The 22642-nt window shown below is 35.8% G+C and overlaps 2 protein-coding genes across 4 annotated transcripts in view; both read right to left on the bottom strand.

The window, feature by feature from the left end:
* Positions 1-69: 69 nt before the first annotated feature.
* Positions 70-20224, bottom strand: LOC114354474 (long-chain fatty acid transport protein 4-like). Of its 3 annotated transcripts, XM_028306875.1 has the most exons (14): positions 20025-20224; positions 13956-14197; positions 13475-13625; positions 12552-12789; positions 11907-12156; positions 11516-11717; positions 11176-11286; positions 10978-11059; positions 10765-10895; positions 10452-10602; positions 9986-10083; positions 2467-2526; positions 1987-2140; positions 70-360 (listed from the first exon to the last, which is right to left on the bottom strand). In XM_028306875.1, exons 1-14 carry the CDS (start codon positions 20070-20072, stop codon positions 203-205), a joined length of 2076 nt encoding a protein of 691 aa, XP_028162676.1. In that variant the 5' UTR covers positions 20073-20224; the 3' UTR covers positions 70-202. The 3 variants fall into 3 exon arrangements, with proteins under 3 accessions (XP_028162676.1, XP_028162677.1, XP_028162675.1); XM_028306874.1 differs by lacking the exons at positions 70-360; positions 1987-2140; positions 2467-2526 and adding exons at positions 6718-6957; positions 9356-9509 and having other exon boundaries at positions 9926-10083; XM_028306876.1 differs by lacking the exons at positions 9986-10083; positions 10452-10602; positions 10765-10895; ... (6 more) ...; positions 13956-14197; positions 20025-20224 and adding exons at positions 3241-3391; positions 3577-3707; positions 3931-4012; ... (4 more) ...; positions 5292-5442; positions 5782-6135 and having other exon boundaries at positions 2467-2624.
* Positions 20062-22642, bottom strand: part of LOC114354542 (uncharacterized) — a 17198-nt gene continuing 14617 nt past the window's right edge. The window contains exon 4 of the mRNA XM_028306965.1: positions 20062-20224. Within this exon, the coding sequence (XP_028162766.1) occupies positions 20154-20224 (71 nt within the window). The 3' untranslated portion in view covers positions 20062-20153. The remainder of the gene's footprint in view (positions 20225-22642) is intronic.

The following is a 22642-nucleotide window of genomic DNA, read 5'->3' as shown; positions in this document are numbered from 1 at the left end:
AACAGTTAAAAAAACATTTAGTTCACACTTCCTTTCCCATACTTTCGTCTTCTGATTAATAATACTTCATGAAGTTTCATACGATATTTATTTGTATAATTTACAGTGTATGTATATTCCAATAGCTTACAGAAGTTCATAGCAATACTCTATAGAATAACCATAAGTAAAGATGTATTAACTAAATAATGTAGAAATCAAATTAAAGTCTAGTTTGTCCCGAGATAATGCTTTCATATTCCGTCTTTCCTAATGATATGTATTTGTCTAACTTCGGATCCAAGTAGTAAAGTTTATCTGATGTTTTACTTGGATCGTAGCCTTCTTTCTGAAGATCGTTTTTCCTCATTTTGAAAGTTCCTGTAAAAAAGAAAAAATGCACAACTAAATTATAAAATAATAAAAAATTAAAAAAAAATAAATGGACCACTGACTGGACCCTGACTGACGTGATATTAACTGAACTGCAAACTCCTATAAAGATTTTAATAGCAACGACGCAAGTTAGACTAGCACAAAAGTTTAATAAATAAGTAGGTACACTTAGGTTCCGGTTTTTACCCTGTGAGTACGGAACCCTAAAACGAAGGGAAGCGATTTTATCAAAACGTAATCGACATTAAATACTACGTTAAAGTTTTTATAGATCTTTATTGGTAGGGGAACCTGTTGAACCTTGGACAGAGTTGTACCTAAAACAATTGTATATATTTTTTAAATTATGCGGTTTTATGAAAAGTTGTCTAGGGTATTACATACGTTATTTGTCAACATTAACGTATATTTAGCTAAGATTCGCCGACGCCGTGCAAGTACAAGAAAAAATGGTAATTTAATATTTTACACTGACGCAGTGAGTTTTTGGAGGTTTACTTCATGTCCATTTATGAAAAATGTTGCATGTTTGACAAAACGGTTATAGTTAGAACATAATCTTTATATATCTAGCTACTGGACTATATGAGTTTCAGATCCTAAGCTCAAATGGAAGTGGGTATAGTGTGCTTATTAAGTGAAGTAGTCGCAATGTTGTACCTTGACCACCCAACTAGCGATGTACCTTGGTCACTGATTTTCATACGTTTTAATGAGAATTTTATTGTAATAAAAAAAACATATCATACTGTTATAGATACAATGCCCCGAAGACCTCAAAATATCAATTTAAAGTCTGTTTTTGATAGGTATTTTTTTAATTTCTAATGTTTTTTAAATTTACGTTTAATGTATCTTCATATGACTTTTTTAAGATTATTTTTGTTGATAAAGCGGTTTTAATGGATATTTTGCTAGAATTTATGTTAAATGATAAGAAATAAAAAAAACTAGATTGCAATTTAAAGCCACTCCAGCGCGTACTTTGTTCTACACGACATAACATATCAAAATTCAACAAAATTTTCTAGAAAAAATGTTGAATATTGTCATATTTTAGTTGATTGTGTAAGGCTGAACATGGACTGGAGAGCCGGCTTAAACTTAAGTGATTTGTTGCCAAAAAATTGTGAAAAATAATTAGTACAAAAAATATGGATGATGATCTTTTTAAAAAAATACTTTTACTTAGATATTGTTGCTAATAACTGTAATAATTGGTATTTCAAATAATAATTTAACAGAAAATTAACAAATTGAAGCGAATATAAGCATTTATTTAAATTTAAATAGGTACAACGTACACGGTCCAAGGTACACCTGGTTTGTTGTACCTAGGACAGTTTTCCCTTTTTTTTTCTAGCAGCTAGTATGCCCAATTTTTTTAAATTATACACAATTTTATGAATGAATTATGTAGTTAATTAAATGATCTTTAAATATAACTGCACTAGACAAGTTTAACTATCACCATTATTTTTCAAAAAATCAAAATTCGAAAAACTGGCCTAAGTACAACAGGTTCCCCTACTCCTATTATTCTAGCTTTTTCTACACACTGACTTGTGTATCTAACTATATTGAATGGAAAACGATCATCGTTGTGCTTACCAGTCAAATCAACACTTGTCATTTTCCTAATGAAGATCGGCCTGGCATATTTGGGAAGGTCTTTGGAAAGGTCCTTGAGCAGCTGATCCAGGTCTAGAGAGTCATCCACGTCAACGATGCCGCACATACCAGCGCGCCCTTCTATGTTCGGGATCTGTAACATTTAGATAGAAAATAGGATAATTATCATACCTGACTGCAAATGCTTATGTGCTTAAAAGGTTTTTTCATTATACCGACTTATTTATTACACGTTAAGATTGGTAATCTTAAATGTAAGTTTTTTAAGCAAAATATCTGACAGCACATTACAAAACAACACGCTGGGACAAGAACAAGAAACTACGAAAGCAAAAAATGTCGAATCTCACATTTTTAGCCGACTTAAAAAAAATGAGGAGGTTCTCAATTCAAGTGTAACTACCTAATTTCGTCAGATTTACTTACTTACAAGACACGACATTAAAAATGAATTTTTACCTCAACACTATACACAACAGCATCCCTTTGTCCTGCCAACTTGGAGATGACACCTTCCACCTCCGTGGTGCTGACGTTCTCTCCGCGCCAGCGGAAGGTGTCGCCCGTGCGGTCGCGGAAGTACAGGTAGCCCAGCTCGTCTGCCACCAGGATGTCGCCTGCAGGGAGAAACGATACTTATTTGTATAACAATACCTACTGTCGTATTTAGCCTGGAATCGGTACTTAGGTAAGCACTTTTTGGTTGTGTTAGTGATCAGGATAATAGGTTATCTGATAGGTAGGTACATGCACTGGCGAGTGCAGGGAGAAACAATACTGTTGTGTTGTATTTATTTAGCTTGGAACAGGTAGGTACTTCTTGGTTATATTGGTGATCAGGCAAGTAGGTAAGTACATCTGATACATGGACTGGCGAGTTACTAAATCAGAGATCAATCAAGTTTGTGTTGGAAAGTTTTTAAGACCTTACTCTGCTAAAATAACTTACCTACCAACTAACCTGTGAAAACAATTTATTTAACTGCTACAAGTATACGTAGGTAAGTACAACCTTGTACATACATAAACCAAAGTAGCACCGGTATATAGCTACGTTCTATGCTAATCGGGACAATGTACCTACCTATACTTTTTAATAAGTAAAAAATTGTTTGCGCGTTTCATAATGTCAAACTATCAACCTTGAGTTGGCAAAAAACGCACCCTCATCATTATGAACAATGTTTAAAATTTAATTTAATAAAAACAGCAAGTTCTGTAGTTGTTATTTACCTGAAATAAAAGCGGAGTCACCAAAAGAAAAGACGTCTCTTATTATCTTCTTTTTAGAGGCTTCTTCATCGACGTATCCCAAGTACGCTCTGGTAGCTAGCTTCGGGTTTATTTTACTCACATACACGCCTGGTTCTCCAGGTCCCGCTAACTAAAATATTAAAAAACAGATCTATAAGCATCAGCCTATTTCATAGCAATTTAGTACTTACATGTTTCTTCAAAATTGATTAGGTATCATCATTTTGCATAATTATTTAGAGTTTGAAATTTTGGTTGATACTCGTAATGTAAGGGAAATATTTTGAATAGTTAAATTAAAAAAGTTGAAACTACCTGGCATAAGCCTTTAGAATCTCTGATTGGCTCTCCAGTGTCTCGGTTTATTTTAACCAGTCCGATGGGATAGATACTACTCAGTGTTCTAGGAATAAATCCTACTGCTCCTATTTGGTTGTCCACGCTCACTAGAATTTAAATTAAATTAATTATTAAGAAAATTGTGCTGTACAACCAGGTCACGTTAACTGCGCACCTCGCTGGTATGCGACTCTCCCTCGAACTTTGCGTTTTCCCTGTTCGTACCAGAGAGTAAATGTGACGTCACGGCCGCCAGGTGCGCAGTTAGCTTGACCGGGGTGTAGGTATACCGTATCAGAGTACTTGTTCGCTTAATGTGTTTAGACATACCGATATTAGCATTCCCTTCAGTCGACCCATAGAATTCTGCAATTCGCTGTATGTTAAATCTCTTGACAAATTCTGGCCAGATCTACAACAACGTGAAGTATTTTGTATAATTTGAATTTATTGAAAACTGAAGTGAAGTGCGTATCAAACTTCGTCCTTTATTCATGGGTGTTACTTACTGTAGGTCTCATTCCATTGCCATACATCACACGAACTTGGTGTTGCTTGTCAATCGGTGATGGAGGAGTCGCCATGATGTAGCGGCACATTTCACCGATGTACTGGCCCGCCTAGAAACAGCACAGTTAATAAGACATGTCTAAGGTTTCCAAATATCACCATCACTATGATGATGTAGTAGCCATGTCACATTAATTCATAATTAAGTAGTGAAAGTTGTGTCGACTTACAGTAGCATTATATTTGATGCAGTCTTTGAAATAAGAGGAAGCAGAAAACTTTTTCCGAAGAGCGATAGTGCAACCGAATATGAGGGCATATCCAATCGTGACGCAGCCGCCAGCGGAGTGGTATAGTGGCATCGGGCAGTATACCACATCATCAGAGTTTATGCCTCCAAAATAGTAGATACCAGTGGACACACTGACCAATCTAGAACATACGAAGATCTAATTGAGCACCTAACGTCCAATCTTCGATTGGTAAAAAAAATATTTTACTACATACTTAGCAGAAGAAATAACAGCAGCCTTGGGCAGTCCAGTGGTACCAGAGGTGAAGATATACAATAGTTTTCCATTGTAGCCGTCTCCTTCAGATCTGAACCACGGGAGTGGTGGTGTAGCTTCCAGCATTGACGTAAAGTCGTTTGCTGAGTGTGCCACAGGTGGTTTGTTGTTGGAGATGTTCAATGGCCGTTTGTTAAACTTGAAAAGTTTTGTGGACGGGTCCAAATCAGCTTTGAGGTCTTGGAAAACTATGAACAAAACAGTCCAAACGATAGATGCATTAAAAGACATTTTGTGTGCTAAAGATAGTTATTAAAATTTTTGGCTCAGTCATCCTTACCTTCTTCATACTCATCCCCATAAATGACAATATTACACTTAGAAATGTTGATAGAGTGGAGTAAAGTTTTCCCGGTCTGGTTTGTGTTGAGAAGAGGCACAACTGCCCCAAGCCTCGTAACGCCCAACCAAATAGCAGGTAGCTCAGGGCAATTGCTCATCATCAGACCGACCATGTCTCCCTTCTTCACTCCCTCCGCTTTGAGGACTGCTGACGTTCGTAAACTGAATTCTTCGACCTAAAATTTTTACATGATAGGATGGACATAGAGAAGAAACGATATTTTAAGATGTTTTCGAAAGCAAAGAGAAGAGATGTCACAATTTGAATACCTGTTGGAAAGTCCAAACTTCATCATCCATCAAAAAACAACTCTTGTTTGGATGCTTTTGCACAACATTGTGAAAGTAATCAGATATTGCTAAGTTGTTTTTTGAAAATCTCCACGATGTTAACAGCATTCGGATGTAGTGGTGGAGGGCTCTATAATCATAAAATTGAATCTTAAAATCAGGAAAAAAAGCTTATGTACCTATTACCTACATACTTTTCACGTGTTTTTGGTGTAATTAAAAATAGTACACACACAAAGGTTTTCTATAAATTCACTGTACTAAAGCATACTAAGTATTACTTATTCTGTGACTAAAGGTAGGTATTGTTTTATTTCAGGTAGTTTCAATGACTTTATTATCAGTTAATTTCAATGAAAAATACAAAATGTCTTAAGCCGGGCCTACGTCTCTACGTCCTTATTTCATGGGTAAAAAGATTAGCTCGATTAATTGCAAACCTATTCATTAGATTATTTATGAAACTTACTTGGAATCCCTTCGAAGAGTTACAGCAGCCACATAACACCACCTCCAGTGGCTGACGCCCCAGTAAATTGCCCATAATGTGACCAGGGTAAGGAGGCCTGACGTCCAGTCTTGGAAGAGTCCCTCCAGAATTGTACACATGGCTGATACTTTTTGGTATTCCCTAACGACACAGTTACACTAGGCGCTCTAGATTTAGTTTATTTTAACATCACAGTTTTTTAAAATTAATTATCATGTTGATGACCCAAGGAGTAAGCGCACACTGATAAGATTAACCAAGATACGGATAACAAATTACTTTTTGTTTTCGTGTCTTCCATGACATTTTTACGTGAATTTATAATTTAAGGCATTGAATAAAAAGTAAAGTCCTTAGACTTAAGTTCAACCATATTGAACTTTGGTCGTTGAATTTTAAATTTTTCTTTACGTAATTTTAGTCACTATTATTTACGCTATTAAGTACCCAACTATACCACCTAAGAGAGTGACTGTTACTATTCCATACGGGAAACATTCTGGTAGCCCTTGCAAATATTTTCTAACTAAGAAAGATTACTTACACGCAGCCAAAATTATTTTGCAAAGGTGATTTTTTTGGTAATTAGAGGTGACTCTGTATGTCACCTTTAAAATATTTTCGATTTCTTCTTATTATTTTAACTTTTAGAGATGATTTTTTTATGTCTTACCAGGGAACTATGCATAGTTTGCACTTAATAATATAGTAAGCTATTACTTATGTGTTAGAATTTTGCTTTGCGATTAGCCTCTGACACGAAGAATGAGTGTAGGAGTAGGTTTTTAAAATAAAACAGTTTTTATAGTATCCATCATCGTATAATTCCTCATGATTATAATTCTAACGAAAATAATCCATAAATCACCCTATGTATGGCTAAAAGTAATAATTTACTTAATGTACCTACCTAAATAATTATTATCTACATCTCACATTCTTTTAACATTACTTGAGGCATAGCTTACGAGTAGTTAAGTGACTTAAAATAATGGAATCACAGTCTAATTTGTCCCGAGATGATCTTCTCATATTCTTCTAGTCCTAACGGTAAGTATTTATCTAATTTTGGATCTAGGTAGTAAAGTTTGTCCGAAACTTTATTTGGGTCGTAGCCTTCCTTCTGTAGATCCACTTTTCTCATTTTGAATGTACCTGGTAAACAAAAAACATGATTTATACCTATTTTCTAAAGAAACACTGGAAAAGGGTCACTCACTGAGAATAGGTATTTTTTAACAGCTACATTGAAGTTCTAGTGTCGACTAAACTAAGTTAAAAAATATTTATTTATTTATTTAAAAGAAGTTATAGCCTGACCAGGAACATAAAAACCCTGGCATAGTGGCGCGTCAATTGCATTTGATAGTGTAACACTGAGTACAGTCGTACCTGTGTTAAATTAATAGGCTAACTTTATGTTATCAGGATTCAGGATTGCGGGCTAATTTGATATTTTCATAAATTAACGAAAAAATATTATTATAGGTAACCTGATTTAAATAAATTAAATGAAACCATCAATCGAGCTAGTAGAATTTATTTTATTATTCATCAATAATCAAATTCAGAACTTGAATATTCAACTGCAATGTCTGCTCATGAACGCTTCAAACTCGGTACTTCTTTCCCAATTCCATAAAATTCAACACTTAGAAAGTGACAAAAAACTTTAAAGTAGGTATTTGAAACAAATCACAGCTAATTTTCATAGTTGACTGTACTATACGATAAACATGTCAGTCAATTTGACAACCTTTGTCGGAAACATTATTCAATGAAAATATTATCCGAACCCTTAGTATTTATCTTCGACAAATACTTTAACACATTGTGAACCACTTTTCTTTCACGACTATAAAAAGATTTTAGCAATTTAATTCACAAAATCAATGGCGCACATTTAAAATAACGTTTGTTTACACTTTGACAGCAATAGACTGACATGCAAGGTGACATGTCAATGAAGTTTTCAGTTACTGTTGCCATTAAAAGAAATTAGTACCATTAGTTTTCCGCAACAATGTGTTAAAGTATTTGTCGAAGAGAAATACTAAGGGTTCGGATAATATTTTCATTGAATAATGTTTCCGACAAAGATTGTCAAATTGACTGACATGTTTATCGTATAGTACAGTCCACTATGAAAATTAGTTGTAGTTTGTTTCAAATACCTACTTTAAAGTTTTTTGTCACTTTGTAAGTATTGAATTTTATGGAATTGGGAAAGAAGTACCGAGTTTGAAGCGTTCATGAGCAGACATTGCAGTTGAATATTCGAGTTCAGAATTTGATTATATTGATGAATAATAATAAAATCCTACTTGCTCGATTGATGGTTTCATTTAATTTATTTAAACCAGTTTACCTATAATATAATATTTTTTTGTTAATTTATGAAAATATTAAAGGACAATGACCAAAAGTGGTCCAAATGTCCACCACTAATGAGACCTATATTGACTTATAGTCCATTAAATAGAGAATAACTTTCAGTATGGGACGAAAAAAAAATAAGCTGTCAGTAAAAAGTTATGACAGTTTGAAAAATTGTAGTAGTTTACGCGCTAATCTCAGGAACTACTGGTCCTATTTGAAAAAATATTTTTGTCATGGATAGCCCATTTATCAAGGATGGGTTTAGGTTATTTAACATCGCCCTACAACCAATAGGGGCGGAGCAGTTAAGACAAATGTTGTAAAAATGGGAAATATTATTCAAACTATTTTCACGCGTACAAAGTCGTAGGCACAGCTAGTATAATATAATAATTCATCTATAACCCAGTACCAGTTGGAAAAAAGACTATTTTTACCCCTTTCGCTTATTCAAAGTATTCCAATATTGTTGTCTTTCTTCTGAGCTTATTTTTTTTTCTTTTAGCGAGAACCTAACACGGCACACTAAGCGACATGACATAACATGCATAGATTAGTCCAAAATGTGCGATGGATAGACTGATATCGAGGACATTTTTCAGATGAAAAGGTGAAAAACATGACTTTTCATTCAGTCATAACTTTTTACTGACAGCATAGGTATTTTTGATTGCGGTTTGGTTATAATGAATCAGTATTTAATAGACTATTTTACTACATAGGTCTCGTTAGTGGTGGACATTTGGACCACACTCCATACATTTTTGGTCATTGTCCTTAGCCTATAATCCTGAATCCTGATACATAAAGTTAGCCTATTAATTTAATACAGGTACGACTGTACCCAGTGTTGCACTATCAAATGCAATTGTCGCGCCTCTACGCCAGGGTTTTTATGTTCCTGGTCAGGCTATATATCCAAACATTCATTTGACGATGTCACAAAAACCAGTTTTGGTTTTACCGTGTACCGCTGCATATTACATTAAAATTAATTAAATCTAAAACAAGGAAGTCAAAAACTATGATTGCGATTAATAGGTAATGACAATCTGGCTGTGAAAGTGGTAGACATGTCAGCCATGTTAACGTAAATTGACCAGTGAACCTGCAATGTGGCTTTTGAGCTTCATTTTAGCCTACGTTCAAAAAGCCGTGAAAAAGTTTAACATACCAGTCATGTCAACGCTCGTCATCTTCCTGATGAAGATAGGCCGGGCGTACTTGGGTAGATCCCTGGAGACGTCTTTCAGCAGTTTGTCCAGGTCTAGCGTGTCGTCAATGTCCACGATACCGCACATGCCCGCGCGCCCTTCTGTGTTCGGGATCTGTTGAGACATTACCAAATCTTGTTAAAGGTACTATTGTGATCGTTTGAAGAGCAGTTAAGTACGTTTAAATCTTCAGAAACAGTTTAGCTATTAACATTTTCTCCACTTGACATTGGCCAAAAATCTAAATTGTGCGCTCGAGTTATAAAAATGGAATTGAACAATGGTAAGTCGTTCTCCATTATAAAATTTTTGCTGTTGGAAGAGTCCTAAGAAAGAAGCTAAGTTAGTTAGAAATACTTATATTGAACGACATAAACTTTCAGTAATTGAAAGAAATCATTTAAATCGCATTTAATAATAATGACATAGAACGATTCCAAATGAAATTGGAAAAGCCACAGACGTAGACGACGATAATGACAAAGAAAGTGCTACAACAATCATCTGAAACTTGTTATTTCTTTCCTTACCTCTACACCATAGACGACAGCATCCCTCTGCTCAGCTACCCTCGAAATAGCAGCTTCGACCTCCGTGGTGCTGACGTTCTCTCCGCGCCAGCGGAAGGTGTCGCCCGTGCGGTCGCGGAAGTACAGGTAGCCCAGCTCGTCTGCCACCAGGATGTCGCCTGGAATGGAACAGAAGACAATTTATCAGAAAGGCGACATCACAGATAAAGAGATATATAAGCACAGAGAATAGATAAGCTGCTGTACTGAGACATTCAATCTCAATCAAATTAAACCTTTTTGTGCTCCACTATTGAAGTCAGTCATTGTTATAACGTATGCTCCCCATTCAGTGGGACGGTGATACCTACTATTATTTGGAAACGCAAATTCACCACTGGAAAACTGGTAAGATAACTTACTGGATTAACTGGGAAGAGTAAGAGATAGCCCAGAACCGACTGGAGTTGATACTCTTACTGTCGGAGGCCAAGACTCTTTAGTTTGTTGAAATTCACTACATCAATATGAACATTTTCATAATTACCTGATATAAACGCTGAATCTCCAAAAGAGAAAACATCGCGAACTATTTTCTTCTCGGAGGCTTCTTTGTCAACGTAACCCAAATACGCTCTGGACGCTAACTTAGGATTGATTTTGCCAATGAACACTCCAGGCTCACCCGGTTTCGCCAACTGGAAAAACAATTATTAAGTTACATAGTGAATTAACGGTAACTACTAAGTAGTGTAAAATTCCAAAATGACTAAAAATTTTGTCATGCCATTAAAAGTTCATTAGTTCACAAATTGGGCAATAAGTTGGAATAAACCCATAAATCAGTGATATTTAAGTACCTGACACAGTCCTTTGGAATTCCTAATTGGTTCTCCGGTTTCTTGGTCTACTTTCAGAATAGCGATGGGGTAAACAGCGGGAATAATTCTGGAGACAAATCCTATTGCTCCCATTTTGTTGTCGACGTTTACTGGAAATCAAAAGTAGTGCGTATTAATTTGCTCTTCAAAGTAGTTAAAAAGAAATACATTCAATTCGATTGATTAACTCACCAATATTTGCGTTGCCTTCTGTTGCTCCATAAAATTCTGCAACTTTCTTGATATTGAACCTTCTTACAAATTCTGGCCAGATCTGAAAAGGATGAATTCGTACAAATTACTATACATTAAAGTCATTAAACAGACAATCGGGCTGAATTCCAATTAAAGGCTTATCAGCTAGAGAATAAAGTTGAAGGTGGTAGGTACCGCTTGTCTCATTCCATTTCCGTACACTACGCGAACTTTGTGTTGCCTGTCAGTAGCCGATGGAGGAGTCGCTAAAATATATCGACACATCTCGCCAATGTAATGTGCAGCCTGGAAAAAAGAAGTTGCGCTTTAAGGTGGACTCACCAGCCCAAAGGGCACCAACTAGGTGCTTTGAAATTTACTAATCAAGGCTATCGAGCTAAAATTATGAAGAATTTAACTTTTATTGAAACTTGATGGAATGCCATACAAAAATGTATCAAAGCATTGCTTACTGCAATATCTTAGATTTTTTAAACCAGATTTATAACATGCTATATTAAGAATAAAGACTCACAGTAGCGTTATATTTCATACAGTCTTTGAAGTAGGCGGAAGCGGAGAACTTCTTCCTTAAAACAATCGTGCAGCCAAAGATGAGGGCTTGTCCCATTGTGATGCAACCACCAGCGGAGTGGTACAGAGGCATTGGGCAGTATATCACGTCTTTGGAATTTAAGCCGCCTAAGTAGTGGACACCAGAAGCCATGAACACCATTCTGAAAAAAATGTTTGTAAATAACAGTGCGAACTTGGATGTAGAAGGTCTTCAGAGAGCATATTAAAATGAGCCGCGTCAAATGCCTATTAATATGGCAGTTAAAAATTCTAGTTCCAGGGTTGTAACTTTATTGGTAACCTTAACGATACTCACACCATAGATGATAGAGGACAGAGCAAAACCGTACCTGGAGGAAGAAATAACAGCAGCCTTTGGAAGCCCGGTGGTGCCAGAAGTATAAATGTACAGCAGTTTCCCATTGAACCCGTCTCCTTCGGACTTGAACCATGGCAATGGTGGCGTGGTTTCCAGCATGGACGTGAAGTCGTTAGCTGAGTCTGCCACCTGTACCGCGGTGCCAGAAGTGTTCAGAGGCCGATGAGTATATTTGAACAGCTTGATCGATGGATTTAAGTCATTCTTCACTTCTTGGAAAGCTGTAAAGTAACAGAACATTATTAGTATAACAAATGGTAAAGTTTGTGCTACTACGCGCACAATGATCTAAGCTCCTAATAAGGGTCAAATGTTAGCGATAAACAAGGTCATTTTTAGTTCGCTATTTAGCTCCCAAATCTTTACATAAGTTGGGGTATTTGTCACATAATATAATCTTATTATCAAAAATTAAATCAATTTGGAAATTGTTATTTTACTCGAACATTTGAACATGTGGTCAAATACCTGCCTTATTATGCATAAAAAATGATTTCCCATTATAGGAATCGAACCCGCATCCTCATTGTGCGTTGTAGTTCGTTACACAAATTACCTCAGCTATCATCGCTATTGATAACTTGCCAACTAATTACTATCCCATTGTTAGTCTTACCTTCCTCATACTCGGCGCCATAGATCACCACATCACACTTGGCAATGTTGATGGAATGCAGCAAGGTGTTGCCGGTCTGATTGGTGTTGATGAGTGGAGCGACTGCCCCCAGCCGAGTGAGACCTAACCAGATGGCTGGCAACTCAGGGCTGTTGCTCATCATCACCCCAACCACATCTCCTCTCTTCACCCCATTTGCTTTGAGGACTGCAGACGTCCGTAAACTAAATTCTTCCACCTGTAATTTGGGATTTATTAAGCCATCAGTCCATGAATGTACGACGTGATACGCTGGTCATTATTACAAGGCTAGGTATTAATCTCTCACGGTGTGCACGTGGAATATAGGAAAAAATAAGGCTGAGTTGCACAACCTAACTTTGACCGTGACTATAACGACAACCGGTGTATTTTGTATAAAATTTGACAGATTTTTAACGTTTGTCAAAGTTAAAGTAAGATGGTGCAACCCAGCCTAAGTATTTCATATAACAATTATGTTAACAAAGTCTGTATAATGTATATAAGAAATAAAATGAACAAATTCATACACCGACGCCAGAATCACAAACACCTGTTGTTATTAACGTTCGTTTAAAATGGACTTTGGCAACTTAGGTAGGTAACTACATATTATTTTTTGCTGCTAATTATTTATGCAGGATCAAGATGGCAAAAAACTTAAAACTGCAAATGGGAAATCCCGATAACTCTCCCGAACTCTACATATAGGTACTTAGTATACCTATTGTAGTTTATTTTTCCTTGTGTTATTTTTCTCTTAGTTTTTCAAGAAATTCTTCACATTACTCGTAGTTAGTTAATATTTCTTATCAATTGTTCGATAATGCCTCTATTATTTATCAAACAAGAAGGGAAATGATAATATTTTAATTAAAGCGTTTTAATTGATAGCCTCTAACCTGTCGGAAGGTCCAAACTTCATCGTCGATTAGGAAACAGTTCTTGTTGGGGTGTTTGAGAACCACATCGTGGAACACGTCAGGGATTGCTGAATTGCTTTTTGTCAACCTCCGCGATAGAGACAGGATCTTGATGTAGTGGAAGAGAGCCCTGTAAACAATACCAAAAATTTCCACTTTGCATCGCTGTATGAATTCTCATTAAATAAATAAATTAATTAAATCTTAATAATTTAACAATAACCAATATCCGAAATAAAATCGCCCTTCGTTTTAAATGAATTTCTAGCATGAAAAGGTTAGGTAATAAATAATTCAGAAAATCAAGGTAATGTCTTACTTTAATTAAGGGCCTCCGCTAAAATTCGCGCGGTTGCTTGGAGGAGCAACTTCAGTTAACGATGATAATTTATAAAAACAAAATGTTTATTTAATATTGTTAGTTAGGTGTTAAGAGCATAAAAGCAGCAAAAAAACTTACGTGAAATCCCTTCGAGCAGTCCTAGCGGCTACATAGAGCCACCTCCAGTAAAATACCAAGAGGTACACAACCACTAGTATGGCTAGTACAATCAGGCTGGTCTGCCAGTCCTGGAACACCCAGGCTACGGCACAGGACGCCACCAGAACCGCTAGAGCCACCAGCATGATCAGAATCTTCCCCCACGGGATACTCGACTCCTCACTCTTCCCACCACGCTCCAGATCCACGTTCTGTTTACCCTATGCCACAGAAAATAAAAATACACTAGTTGTCACGACGATTGGACGCATACTGAGACACTTTATCAAACTGCGTTAGAGATTAGATAACATAGAACTGCCTATTTTCGATAGTTTTCAACAAAAAAATATAAATTTATGGAAATTGTTTTGCAGGAAAATACAGGGTGTTACTTTGCATTCTTGCCATATTTACAGAGGTTACTATATTACTGATACTGAACATAAATCCGTAAAAAAATAATGACCGAAAATATTTTTTTTTAATCTTGAGTATTTTATTTTATCGACAATCTGTTAAACACACCACTAATTATCGTAACGCATGCACATCACTTGTTGGCGATGGCGATGGAGACTTTTTTACTTTTTATTGTATTTTTAAATACTTTTTATTGTCTTTAAAATGTCTATTTGACACTTGTAAATAACTGAGAATTCCATCAATCACAAATCACGTTATAAATAATACAAAAATGACTGAAGTGTATTCAAACAACGAATAATTTAATCAAAATGGTGCTTGGAGTGTCTGCAAGACGTCTTAGACGAAATGCTTGATGACGTACCCTTAGCGTTACACCAAATGCTCTACTACCAGCAGGATGGTGCTCCCCCACAATAAGGACGTCAAGTGCGCGAATAATACGTTTGGTGAACAGTGGATTGGACGAGGGGTCCAGTAGCTTGGCCACCACGATCCTCGGACCTGACACCAATGGATTTTTGGAGTGACTTGAAACGACTGGTATGCGCAGAAGAGTTAACAGTGGTAAACGCGTTACATGAAAGGATTGTTTTAGTGAAACTGTGAGACAAAACGTTTATGTGTTGCGAAAACTAAATCGAAAAACCTACGCTTCGCCGTGCTAGACTGTGCTTTCATCAGAACGGAGGACATTTGAACACTTGCTTCGCAGTACGTAAACTTTGTAAGTAGGAACTTATAAATAAATAATTAATTGTGAATAAGGTGATTTCATTTCATACTTAATTTATTAATTTGTAAAAATAGGGTACAATGTTATAAATTAATTAAAACCCTAATAATTATTACGTATTTTTGACGGTCCTAAGCCCGTAAAGTAGAAAGGAAAATCTGAAATCAACTGAAAAGTATTTTAAAATAATTATTATGACTGGATAAAAAGGCTGGTACCCAGAGCCATAAAACATCAGATTATTAAGAACTAGGCCACGCCCACTAGGTTTATTCCACTTGCACCTGTAGACCGTGCGAGACAATATTGGTTTATTCCAATTTGTACTGAAAAACCAAATTTACTAAAATCTTAATGTACTTTCTTTATGGGAGTCTCTTGTTTATCTTAAATAAATAGGTATTGTTCCCTACTTTTATCTCTGTGAATATGGCAAGAATGCAAAGTAACACGGTGTATAAATATGTAATTAGCAGTAAGAACGTACAAGAACATGATACGATATCCGCTTACATTTCCGTTTCAAACCTAATGGATGTCTCTAAAACAAAAGAAGAAGAAGTAGCGTGCAAGTGTTTATAAAAACCAGTTAAATAAATTTAAGTAACTAGTTAATATTTTCATCCTGCTGAAAATCATTTTTTTCTGCGGACCTGGATGATGCACTACACACGTCTACGTCAATATACTTAGCAACATTTAATCGAGTTTATAATACGATAGATTATAAGTTAATTAATTGAAAATGCCTACATTGTAATCAGTCATACCGCTCTACAAGATAAGAAATAAACGTAGTCATTATTTAGATCGGCTTAGCAGCGACGCACTGTTGGTGGTAGCCAATGCCTCTACATTTGAAAGTTCACAATTAAATAAGTATCAATCTATCTCATAGGTAGGATACACTGAACTGCAACAGTATTATAACGCGTGTCATTTCCGCATGACTTTTATCAATTCTGTAAAACATGACAAATACCTAAAAGAAGAACAAAAATCCTGAGCCCGTTCGACTGCATTGAACTATGACGTAGGTAGATGTCGGTTAATTTATTTTAATCCTGGGATCATCGGCATCGTTCATGTACCGTGCATACGTATGAAGTCACGTTTTCCAGTCCCAGGTTGCCATTGACGTCAGGGCGGACCCCACGGAGCACATTCTACGTAATGTAACCAATCTACACCTTGCCGGTTGTGAGTTGTTAAAAATATTCCTGTGGTCAATGCATTTGCAACCGCAAACGTTTATCGGAGCTATATAAATAAACATGATTGGACTGGTTATCTTGTGCATAGTGCCCTTTGCATTATATGCACTTTAGTGTGTAGTCAGGCAAGTGGAGAGAAGTAAAATGTATTGCAATTTTGCAAGAGCATCTCATAAGAGCATAAGTTTTCTTTAGACCTACTTAACTGTTATCTTCCTGGTTGTCTGGATGAGATTGCTTCCTAGCGATATGACCGCCTAAATTGTACCGAGTAGGTCATAAAGACGTGTGCTAATTAGTATTCGAGCCAGTAAATTGAACTACGGCACTGTGTCATTAGCTTCATTCAATGTTCCAATTGCTAGGACGTGTGTAACTCCTCACCGTCAAATTACTTTGTTTCTCGTATTAGGTAGGTATTGGCGCTGTTTTAAGTAAGCAAGATGCATCAATAAATTAGTCGCGACTCTACATTTGTTACACTTACAATTTTGAACTAAAACGTTATGTTACTTCATCTAAGAGCGGTATTGTTTTGGTATTTGTATGCTCCATATGTTTTGTATTTTACTTTGGGACGTAGCGAAGCGATCAAGTCTATAACTACAACTGTTCTTGAAATTGACTTGTATAAATCCATATGGAAAAAAACCTAAGAAACAATGGAGCTCACACTGTATCGTATAACTCTGAATGTTCAATCGATACCTTGGTCCTTCTCAGAAAAGTGTCATTAGTATTGAATTCAAAACTAGTCTACCAACGACATCAGAAACCGTTCTAAGTGGACAGACCTTGCGGGCATCCTGCTTAACTCTTTGGCGGTTTTATTCCGCTCAAAACAGCGAGTTATAATGCAATAAGGATACACCGCCTTGTCTATGTTTCCTATGATCACACCGGCTATTTTGAAGAAGATTACTTTACATAGCTGTCATCATCATCATCATCATTTCAGCCATAGTTCGTCCACTGCTGAACATAGGCCTCCCCCATTAATTTCCATATTGACCGGTCGGTAGCCGCCATCTAGCGCATTCCTGCCGCCTTTATCTTGTAGGTGGACTTTGATAGCATATTTTTACAATAACAGTAACTGTTATTGTAAAAATATGCTATCAAAGTCCATAAAAAAAAGTCCTATAAAAACCCTATTATGAGTTATATAATAGGGAAAGCATACAAATTATCATTAACTGCTTAATCTATGTATTGCAGAATGACAAGCAAAGTACTATTTACCATTTCTAGTGGGCATGTTTTTCAGTACAGTATAATGCGAGTTTGATAATGATAGAAGATGTTCGCAAGTAAAAGGGGATATCACACTGATGATCAATGGCGAATCGATTTCTATAAACTTTCACATTATATTTTATTATGATAGAGTTTCACCTTTTGTGATTATTTGTGTCTGTGTAACGTATGCACATCTTTATGACCATAACTATAAGTCTTTAAAATTAAATTTCGTACTTGATTTCACGGAAGACTGGGCTGGGATCAAAGTATCAGAGAGTATGTTAAAGTAGATACAAAACCGGCTATAAACCGCTTCTATGGCGGAATTAAAGAACACAAGAAGACCATAATTCATTTTAATAATGTCTTGTACGATCATTAGTTACAGCCACATCTATAATTTGTGATGACACTCATCACATTGTCTATCAAGGTAATTACTAATGAGTGCCTGCTAGATACGAGTAAGTGTTATACAGGAAAACAGTCTTTGGAGACATTCCAATATTTCAGAAATATTTTATGACGCATCCACAGGAATTTGCATCAATAGAAAAAGTTAAATATTCTCATGTTAATGAATAAAACATTTCTATCAGATAAACTAAGATTGTTTGATTCCCATAGATTTTGTATGGGAATAATAGATTCCATTATGTATCTGTATACTTAAGAGATCATTGTAGATCTAACTACGCTTTGTTTTGCAATCACAAATATAGGAAGTATAATCAAACCTGTTTTTTTCGAGATGTCGCTATTTTTAGGGTTCCGTAGCCAAAATGGCAAAAACGGAACCCTTATAGTTTCGTCATGTCCGTCTGTCCGTCTGTCCGTCTGTCCGTCTGTCCGTCTGTCCGTCTGTCCGTCTGTCCGTCTGTCACAGCCGATTTACTCGGAAACTATAAGTACTACAGTGATGAAATTTGATGGGAATATGTGTTGTATGAACCGCTACAAAATTATGACACTAAATAGTAAAAAAAAGAATTGGGGGTGGGGCCCCCCATACATGTAACTGAGGGATGAAAATTTTTTTTCGATGTACATACCCGTGTGGGGTATCAATGGAAAGGTCTTTTAAAATGATATAAAGTTTTCTAAAAAACATTTTTCTTAAAGTGAACGGTTTTTGAGATATCAGCTCTCAAAGTCGTAAAAAGTATGTCCCCCCCCCTCTATTTTTATAACTACGGGGTATAAAATTCTAAAAAAAATAGAGGTGATGCATGCTAATTAACTCTTTCAACGATTTTTGGTTTGATCAAAGTATCTCTTATAGTTTTTGAGATAGGTTGATTAAATTGACATAATAAGTTTATTATATTTGCTGCTACGGAACCCTTTGTGCGCGAGCCCGACTCGCACTTGGCCGGTTTTTTAACCTCAATTAATTAGTCCTCTGTTGACATCTCTGTGGCGATTCAATTAATCTCCGCAAACACGCCATAAATTAAGATTACTTTTTTGTTTACTATTTTTTCAAGGTTGTTCTGATACATATTACATAACACGAGAGCAGATTCTGCTTCAGACCTAGTTTTTGCAACAAAGATTACAAAGAACTGTGCAAAACCAATGATCTTTAAATCCCGTTCGTCTTTTTGTCTTTGACTCGGTCATACTAATGTAGAGCTCAAAGTGTAGATCATTCATTTCTATTACATCTCAAATGTAATCTTGCTTGCGGTATAAGTATTGCGAGTAGGCAGAAAGAGTAAATTTCGAAGTGTTTTACCGGGTGTAAAAGTACAATTACTATACTAACGGTGTACCTACTAGTTTACCAGGCATCATTTGTTTATCGGAAATATCGGAATAAAACGAAAGCCTAACACTGTTTGGGCGTGCTGAAATGCATATATGCGTGCATGAAAACTCTACATTGTTTCAACATAAAAATCTACAACTATGAGGGATGTAGATTGTAGATTTGTAGAGTGGGTAATAAACTAATAAGGTAAGAAGGTATCAGGGTAAATAAGGGGAAGTGAATGTCACGGTTAATATTAATAGATTTTCTTTACTTACAACCTTTGCCCACCTCCAAAATCGTTACGACTTTAATGGTATTTTCAATGATTTATCTTTGAACTGTCGTAGGCAAATGATACTGTAGAGGTGATTTTAAACTGCATAATATTAACCCGCATGTCATAACTTATTATTGTTATGCCGCATTGTCTCGCATAATGCAATGCACCGGTGTATAAAACAATCGCACGCCGATCTCAAAATATGCCATTTTACAGAACAAATAATAAATTCAAAGCAAATCGATCTATCAATACCCATGTATAATTACGTCAAGTTAATATTCCTCAGTATTGTTCCTCTTCCTTTAACATTTAGAGCTGATTTGGAATGATACAATAAACCTAACTTCAATTGACTCAATTCTAGTGACAATGAATGAAAAAATAAACTCACCTCCTGCTTTTGCCCGTTCAGGTTGTTCATGTTATTGTCCACCGTCATCTCTACACTTGTCGTTCAACTATTTATTACGTAACACTTTTTTTGCACCGAATAACTGTTTACATATTTATATCAACCATTTCACGACACTGTGGAGCTGAATCGTTCGCGCGGCTGTGCGTACTGTGACCTTGCTAACAACAGATTCATACCTGTAACAAAAAATAGCGTAATTACAAATTAAAATCGCTCATATCTTAATCGCAACCTTAATTATGCGATTACGATTAATTACCTACATTGTCACTTGGTAATCGGTTACGTTTGCCTCTAGTTTTAACTGTTGGTCTGCTACTTACGATAAGCTTGTACATATTCATTTAGTAGATAGATTTATAATATTTAGGTAATTATTGTATTTAGGAATGCAGGTTGAAGGGTCGAATAGGTTTTCAAAAGCAATTTTCTAAAAGACAAATAAGTAAGTATGACAACAAAGTGATAACCTTATCTTGGTAGAGCCTACTTTTATTTTCATAGTGACATTTTCGCTACATATAAACCTACATAAATAAATTAAAATACGTATCACACGATAACGTCAATAAAGGTTCAATCGTAGCAATGTTGCAATGACTACGAACGCATACTGAAACAAAAATATTTTAGGTGGTTTGACTCAAACTCATTTGGTTGATGAATATGTAAGATAGTTGAACCTTTCAGTTTATAACCAAAGTAGTACGATATTATATGAGTATTTAACAGATTAATCGATATATTTTCATCACACAAAAACCTTGGACTTTTATACCTTGCTCATGGATTGTAAAGAATGCAAAGTATCCACTGGTCTGCCTACGTAATTTGTAAAAGCACAAAAGTGTTCTTTCCCTTAACCCATTAACGCCCGCCGTACAATAAATAGTACACAACTTTAAGTTATGATAAATCTGATTTAGTGGGTATTTTTACTCTGGAAATAATTCCAATCGGTAAACAAAGGTCTATGCATTATATCCTTAGATGAAACAGACCATAATTATACAATCTTAAGGGGGTATTTTGCGATTTCGTTTCAGTGATTTTTTCGTATCTTCTAGTGGGTACTTGATAAGTTTTTATGCAAGGTTTAAGTTACACAAAATACCAAATATGTTGTTTGTGTATTAGCTAACAACATATTCTAATAAAAAATACCTAGAAAAGTTCATTTCATGAATTTTTTTTCATGCTATAACTCCCAAAGTGATGCTGTACTAAGTTTAGTACAATGGGCGCTTGACATGTTACGTAAAATAGTACAGTAACGGCATTATTATTAGAGTGTTTACTTATTTCTTCATAGTTTTTATATGTAATCATTGTTTTCTTTTTTCGATAACATGGCTCTTTATTTATGGGGTTACAGACAACAAAAAGAAACATATTGTTTTCCCAATTACGAGCTGTTTGTCGACCTAAAGAGACTTAGTTACATAGTTTTTGGAACCACACGTGAAAACAGAACCAAACGGTATCCTTTGATTACTTATAAAGATTTTCACAAAAAGCCTAGAGACAGATTCGACAAGGCAAACGTAATTTTATTAACATTGATTGAAAGATAATAATGTGGGTACCATTGAAACAAATTTTGATGCTTTAGAACCATTAGAAAAGGTCATTATATGGGGTCTCTTGAGAAAAAAAAGTTGAGTTAGGCACCACAGGGTGGTCCAGCTCCAGTACAATAAGAAGATCAGTGGGTTAGATGAGATGGCTAGTCTATAGAACTTTACCAAATTGAGGTAAAAGGAAAAAAAGCGGTGGGNCGCACACCCGGACGCGCCTTCATTTTCAACGTACCTACCTGGACTTTCATTTTCACCTATCATCATCGTTCACCCATCGACCTACATCGCCTACAATTGCCATTACAGATAGTCTACCAAAGTATGAAACGAAAAAGTTGAGAGTATTTAAAGCTCATCGGGCTTTTCGCTGCAACAAATGGCGACATTCCAGTTGAATTATATCTACCAATTCGTAGAACTACGATATTTTTCTCATACCACGTAAACGTAACGCACTGAGTTGGTCAAACGTATAATCATAAGGTTGTTGATATGGTTAGATAATAACCAAGCTTTGCTCTGTTAAACAACTGGAACAGTTTCATCATTTTAATCAGCTGCAGAACGCTGAAGTTAGAAGTCTTGCAAAGAGAAACAGATCCAGCCATGTAGCGCTATTATATCCTTGAAGATTGGCTTCTAATCGAGAAGGGAGACGATTTTGCCAAGACTTATTGGGCTCCACTTGAGTACTTATTCACTCTGTTCATCATAGGTTCTGTGCCAGATATCGCCGGCATTCTGTGGGCATACGGACACTTTCGCTTTCTATTTTTAAGAGCTTTAAAAGTTTGATAAGATTGTCTTTTGCCCAACTCGAGGTAACAAGTAGAAAAATATTGAATTTCAGTTATAGAAGTATTTTATTTACTTCAGCGGCCTTTATGTAAAAAGTAGGTTTTCCTAACATACTAAATTAAGGCCAAAACTTCCATACTTAACTAACATAGACAATAAACTGTCATTCATAGGCTCAACTTTTTAGCTAAAAGCTCATTTTTCGAGACTGCGAAA

The sequence above is a fragment of the Ostrinia furnacalis genome, unplaced genomic scaffold, assembly GCF_004193835.3.
Source record: "Ostrinia furnacalis isolate ACB-3 unplaced genomic scaffold, ASM419383v2 OfSCF2054, whole genome shotgun sequence".
NCBI lineage: Eukaryota > Metazoa > Arthropoda > Insecta > Lepidoptera > Crambidae > Ostrinia > Ostrinia furnacalis.
Note: the sequence above shows the minus strand (reverse complement) of the source record. Positions and strands in the feature narration are given on the sequence as shown.